We start from the raw sequence: 6920 nt of genomic DNA, 5'->3' as shown, positions 1-6920 counted from the left end.
CTAGTGCAAAGGACGCCCCAGTTGCGGCGCATTTGGAGGTGATGGGTGGCCCTAACCAGTGGAATGTTAGTTTTTCTAGAGAGGCTCATGACTGGGAGGTGGATGTATTGGCCTCTTTCTTTCAGGTGTTACAGTCTGCTCGAGTGAATTGAGGGTGTGAAGATAGATTGTGGTGGAGATCTTCCAAAAAAGGCTGTTTCAAGGTCAAGCTCTTTTACGCTTCCTTGGCTCGTTCTGAAGGGAGGGGATTCCCTTGGAAGAGCATGTGGCGAACTCAAACTCCTCCAAGGGCGAGTTTCTTTGTGTGGACGGCGGCTTTAGGCAAAATTCTGACCCTAAATAACCTCAGGAAGTGACAAGTGATTGTGACGAGTAGGTGTTATTTATGCAAGAGGAATGAGGAGACGGTGGATCATCTTCTCTTGCATTGTGAAGTTGCTTATGCTTTGTGGTGTGCCTTTTTTGGTCGGTTTGGATTGTCTTGGGTGATGCCGAGACGGGTTTCATATTTACTCGCCTGTTGGTGGTCTTCGGGGAGGAGGGGGAGTGTAGCGGTTTGGAAGATGGTGCCTACTTGCTTCTTTTGGTGTTTATGGAGGGAAAGAAATAATAGGTGCTTTGAGGATTTGGAGGGGACATTGGAAGAGATCTTAGCTTCTTGCTTTCATACTTTGTATCTTTGGACCATTGCGTATGTCTTTCTGGTGTCGATTAGTTATAATGATTTTCTTGCTCGATTTTCCCCTTCTAGTTAAGTGATCCTTTTGTATACTCCCAATGTACTCCGGGGCGCCTTTACGCTTTTTAATAAAACTTTTTATTACTTATAAAAAAAAAATTCTAAGCCCAAACTTAAAACAGCCCAACCCTGCACTGTAGCAAGCTAGAAGGGCACTGGGTGACACTTGACGAACTAACTTTAGCATTCAAACACCAGCACCACGTGGCACACAAGCCACTTTAAAAGCTGTAATTTTGAAATTCAAGGCAGCTGCACAGTGGTCACTGTAGGGGTGGCAAAATGGGTTGGCAGGTCGACACGATTACGGCCTGTAATGACCCACTACCCGATTAACCTAAACCTGAACACAACTTGTTTAAAATAACCGGGTCACATCAGGTTGACATAACTCGTTTACTTAAAAGGTAACCCGACTTGACCCGTTTGAATGAAAAATAAATAATATAATAATAATACCGATGCCATTGAGATTCAATAGAATTCACAAATTACAATATGATAAAAACATAATAGGTTTAATTGTTAACAAATTGCCATTCAATAAAAACATTCACAATGATTAGCAATTTTCAACTCTATAGTCCATCATAGCAAATAGCAAATTTCAAAGTATAAAGTTTACATGGTAAATGATTTGGGAATTTGCCTCTAATAGGTTTAATTGTCTATTCAAATAACAACTCAATCTCTTGGAATTAAACCTATAAAACAACAAATCACTTTCACATTAAGAAAAAGATAATAAAGAAAAGCTAGCAAAAACTAAATAATAAAGAAAAAAGAAACAAAACTCCATCATCATTAGGTAATTTAGGTTAGGCTTTACTCTTTAGTTTAGGGATTTTTTTTAATTTATTTTTTATTTTTATTTTATTTTATTTTTTAAAACGGGTCTGGCGGGTCAACCCACGGGTCAAGGACACGGAAAATAACAGGGTCATAAATGGGTGACCCGATTATGACCCGGACCCGTTTAGATCAAACCCATTAACTTTGTGTCGGGTTTGCGGGTCGTGTCAAAATTATCAGCCATAATGGTCAGTACACTGAAATAAGCTCCAACTGGTCCATAAAACTTGTAAAAAATTTATCCAAATTCTTTCGAAATTAACTTTTTACAACCCACCCCCCCCAAAAAAAAAAAAAAAGAAAAAAAAAAAACTAAAATTGTAGTTAATTCTATTGGTAGAGGCAGGACTAGCCAATGCTTCGTATTAATTCTATTACACATTGAGGAAAGTATCATTTTATTGATACGATAAATGCATGAGAAATTTTTAATGAAATTTTGGTTACAGGTGGCACTTGTTGCAATTGGGGCAACTATGGTTGGTAGCATCACCTTTTCAAAGAAAGAGGGCGACTATGTCTACAAGGGAGATGAGGTTGATGATTGATATGTTGAGCCTTTATTTATTGGTATTATTTTCATAGTTATTGTTGCATTAAAAAAATATTATCTTCGCTTCTAATTGGCATTTCATTTTATTGTACAGTTTGGATATTTCTCTTTTGGTGGAAGCACAGTTATTTGTGTTTTTGAGAAGGTAAAATATATATGGCTGTTAAATCTACAGTATATGTTCTTTTGGTGGACACTCGGTTTTTCATTTCTAGACTATCATGAGTACACACATGGGGCAAGAAAAATGCGTGCTGAAGTATTACTTGTTCACATATATAAACTTGATGTCTTTTTCTAATTTATCAAAAATTAAAAAATTAAGAGTTGTTGCATTTATGGAGTATTGTTACTAGTTTACAGAAATCATGTTAGTTTTCTATTTTATTTGCTCACAGGATGAATCTTTTCTGCCAAATTAGAGAATTTGTTACAAGGCCAGATAAATAGCTTATCTCGTGCGAATGTTATTATTGGCTTTCATTTTATTCAAATATTAAAATCTTCTCAAGTGTGGTTCCCCAGCACCAAGTTTTGTCTCTAAGACGCCAATATTAATGTGTTACTCCAAACTAAACCTCCAACAAGAGAAATAACTAATTGATGCCTTGATAAAATATAACTAGGTAGTCAGGATAACGCAGCATGGCTGTTGTATCTCTAAAGTAAATGCAGCATGGTCATTATTGATTTACTAGAATCAATTTTTTGGATCACCATGAACACACATGAAATGATGGCTAGTCTTGAGCAGTATATATAGGAACGGCCATGAGTTGAGTTTGCGACAACGTAGGAGACCTTTCTAGACCCACCTGGATCTTGTAGGTAGAAGCTGTGCATCTTGATCCAAGAAAGCGGTTAACTGGAACTAACTGCATTTGTAAATAAACAGAGCAGTAAATTCTCAAAGGTTTTCGAATGTTGAAAGAGGGGGAGAGTGAAGGAAAATGAAGATTTATGGCAGTTCACGGAGGGTAGCTAGATACCTTTTAGGTGTAGGAACTAACTTGAGTAGAAGCTAAATGCTTAGGTACTCCTATGCCTTGGTTCTTGTGCTTAAGGGGTGGGTCAGGGTTGTGCTAGGTCTTAGGTCGTAGGGCCAGCCAACTTTAGATGGTAAGACTATCAACTAGGGAAATAGTGGTCTAGCTGAAAGTTCTGCATCAGGATCTTCTGGAATTAGCATTATGATGGTGAGAACTTATTGCATGTGCTTATTTTGCAACATGATGTGGCACAATACAATTGGGTTTCTCAAAAGTTGAATTTGTCTTATTTCCAATTATTATGTAAAATTTGTTTATAAGCCTAGCATTTCTCTTCTCAGAAATATACAGTTTTTACACAAAAATTTGGTGTATTTTGCTTGTTGAAATTGAGCTGTATATGCAGAAGTTTTGCAAGTGTGACAGGTCTGTTTGGATCATGGTTAAATTTAGTAGTGCTATGTGTGATATCAGCACTCTATATATAACTATCAAGCTTAATTTGTGTGGCTTTCTGCAGGATGCAATTGAGATAGATGATGACCTCCTATCAAATAGCACCAGATCACTGGAGACATTGGTTCAAGTTGGAATGAAGTTGGGAGTCTCCACAAGAAAACTATCAGAAACTAAGTTGCCGAATTTGGAAAGCTGTATCTTGGGTGATTGAGATTGTCCATTCTTCTTTGTGACAGCAGAGAGGTGGTTTGTGTATATTGTAATTTAGACTGACATCAAGCCAGAATCTTCTCAGTAATTAATGACATACTTTTTTCTAAGGACTTATTTTTTCTTTTCTTTTCTTTTCTTTTTTTACATCAAAGGGATGAATTGCCAAAAGTTTGGTAAGCACCTCAACATGGATACTATAGGAGACGAAAACTGCAACTCTCAGGGTATGGTGGCACGGCACAACTGCCAGGGATCTGACTTTTTTAAAAATAAAAAAAATAAAAAAGAAACACATTATTCGACTTAATAAGGGTGGACGCAGAGTGGTCTCCTTCTAATCTGGTCGAGACCAACTCCTTTGCTACTCAAACCAATGGGATATCTGTAGGAGCACTAGCAATAAACATCTTATAGCTTGTTCTCTTTTTTATATATTAGAAATTTTTTTAAAAAGCTACAAAACCACACTTGCAACAGACATCCTACTGCTTCCCTAAACCATTGGGTAGCTATGGCTTATTATAATTCTAAAAAAAACGGTGTGTTATCTTTCCTCACATAATAAAGTAAAGAGTATTGATAGGAAAAGATAAGGAAATTTATTTATAGTGTATTTGGATAAGTAAAACGTAGTTTAGTTCTTCAAATTTAAAATTAAAAAAATAAAAAATCGTTTGATATTTGTTACTAGTACTTGAAGATCCTATTATCGGTGTGGTGGGATCCATAGAGTTATCATTTGCTTTCAATTTGCCTTCGACCTCCAAGCTCCTATAGAGGGAATGTTTGGCAAATCCTTATCTTTGTTATTGTCACTGATGTGGATTGATGGAAAGTGAAAAAATTTGTTTTGTAATAATTTTTTTATTTCAACAGTTAAAAAAAAAGGTAAATTATATAATATAAAAAGTGAATGATGTGATATTTTGATTTTTTTATTTTTTATTTTTAAATGAAGCATAAACAGTATCAAGGGATGCCAAAGGGGTTGTGAAACGGTGACATTAGGGTAATTTTTTTAATGTTATATTTTTGTCTCTTTCCTCATTTCAGTACCAAGGCCTTTTGGTGAATAAGTCAAAGTCAACAAACATTATCCTAGTGCTTACAGAAGAGCAGTTAGTTCACTTGTATAATAACATAGAAATTGTAGTGCAAAACAGCCCAAAGATTATGTTGGGCGTTGCTTTGTATTTATGGTTGTTTACAGAGAATAACACATAAAAGGAAACTGTATAGTGAAAAGGAAGGAGATGATTCCTATACAATCAATATTTAAACTAAAATATACATAAGGAAGATTTGAATTATGAAAGGCAAGGAGCCGTTGCTCTGTTAACATGATCCTCGCGCAGAGCTGTCAATTACATGCACAGTTGGTGTATCTTCTAGCTGGAATATCTTTGACTGGAATTGTGGTGATTGATATCGTAATATAATCTGCCCAATAAATCTCATTTAAGACATACTGTCAATTTGTCTCATTACGCCCCCGCAATCTTAACGTCGGAGAGTACACGTTAAGAATGGACTTGAGTTGATGGAACCAATGAGAAACCAATGGTTTGGTCAAGGCATCTGCAAGTTGATCCTTGATAAAAATTTCACCACAAGAGTCTTGGATGCCACATGATCACGCACAAAAATGGTAGTCAATTTCTATGTGCTTAGTACAAGCATGATGAGCAAGATTAGAAGTGAGATAAGTGGCTCCAATGTTATCACAAAACAAAATAGGCGCTTGTGGGAGAAAGACACCAAGATCCCGAAATAAGGCTTGAATCCAAAGGAGTTTAGCTGCTGCACTAGCAACAACCTTGTACTCAGCTTCAGGGGAGGATCTTGAAACCGTAGGTTGCTTTTTAGAACTCCATGACAAAAATATTTGAACCCAAAAAAACACAATAACCAGATGTAGATTTACGGTCATCAAGACACCCAGCCCAATCCGCATCAGAGTAAGCAAATAATTGAGTGGATGAACACTCCTGGATTAACAACCCATGATCAATAGTAAATTTCAAATAACACAAGATCCTCTTAACAGCAGACAAATGAATATCACGTGGGTCATGCATAAATTAAGAGACTTTACTCACAGCAAAAGCAATGTCTGGACGTGTGAGAGAAAGATATTGTAAAGCACCCACAGTGCTACGGTAAAGAGTAATATCACCGAATGACAAGCCAAAAAACTTATTGAGGGATGAGTTGGCTACCATAGGGGAAGAGATGGGCTTGGCAGTGGACATCTTCGTGCGTGTCAATATATCAGAGATGTATCTGGATTGAGACAAATGAAGACCATTAGTAACACGTGTAACTGAAACACCAAGAAAATAATGGAGGTCACCCAAATCCTTCACTGGAAAGTCACATGATAGAGTGTGAATAAGATCATTGATAGCACTCGTATGTGACCTAGTGAGAATAATGTCATCCACGTACACCAATGCGAAGATAGTGACAGAAGCAGATTTGTAGATAAATAGAGAGTTATCAGATTTTGATCCGTAGAACCCCAACTCCAACAAGCGAGAACTGAATCTGTGATACCAAGCACACGAAGTTTGTTTTAAACCATACAATGCTTTCTTGAGAAGACACTGCATCAGGATACATGGGATGAACAAAACCAGGGGGTTGAGACATGTAGACGGTCTCTTGCAAGTGGCCATGAAGAAAGGCATTACTTACATCTACTTGCTTGATATCCCATCCTGCAGAAATAGCTAAAGAAAGCACTGTACGAATAGTAATGGGTTTCACAACGGGACTATATATCTCAAAAAAAATCAACGCCTTCACGTTGATGGAAACCTTTAGCAACAATGCACACCTTATAGCACTCAATACTGCCATCCGCCTTGCGTTTAATGCGGAAAACCCACTTAGCACCAACAACATTCATGGATGAAGTTTTAGGAACAAGGGTCCACGTCCCTGTCTTGATAAGGGCATCGAATTCTTCATCCATGGCAGCCCTTCACTTAATGTCCTTAGCAACTTGAATATAGGATGTGGGCTCAATTTCATTACAAACTAAAGAGGCAGTGTAGGCATGAGGTAAAGGGTATCTCACAGACCCATCACTGTAACGTTTGGGTTGATGGAT

The 6920-nt window shown here is 37.2% G+C and overlaps 1 protein-coding gene across 1 annotated transcript; it reads left to right on the top strand.

Moving 5' to 3' along the window:
- The first annotated feature begins 1951 nt into the window (after positions 1 to 1951).
- LOC132179313 (phosphatidylserine decarboxylase proenzyme 2-like) lies at positions 1952 to 3917 on the top strand. The gene is made up of 3 exons (XM_059592016.1): positions 1952 to 2127; positions 2239 to 2289; positions 3654 to 3917. The coding sequence occupies exons 1-3, from the start codon at positions 2005 to 2007 to the stop codon at positions 3801 to 3803; spliced, it is 324 nt and encodes a 107-aa protein (XP_059447999.1). The 5' UTR covers positions 1952 to 2004; the 3' UTR covers positions 3804 to 3917.
- The last annotated feature ends 3003 nt before the right edge of the window (positions 3918 to 6920 follow it).

The sequence above is a fragment of the Corylus avellana genome, chromosome ca4 (assembly GCF_901000735.1).
Source record: "Corylus avellana chromosome ca4, CavTom2PMs-1.0".
In the NCBI taxonomy this organism is placed as follows: Eukaryota; Viridiplantae; Streptophyta; class Magnoliopsida; order Fagales; family Betulaceae; genus Corylus; species Corylus avellana.
The sequence above is the reverse complement of the archived record's forward strand: the minus strand, read 5'-3'. Positions and strand labels throughout refer to the sequence as shown.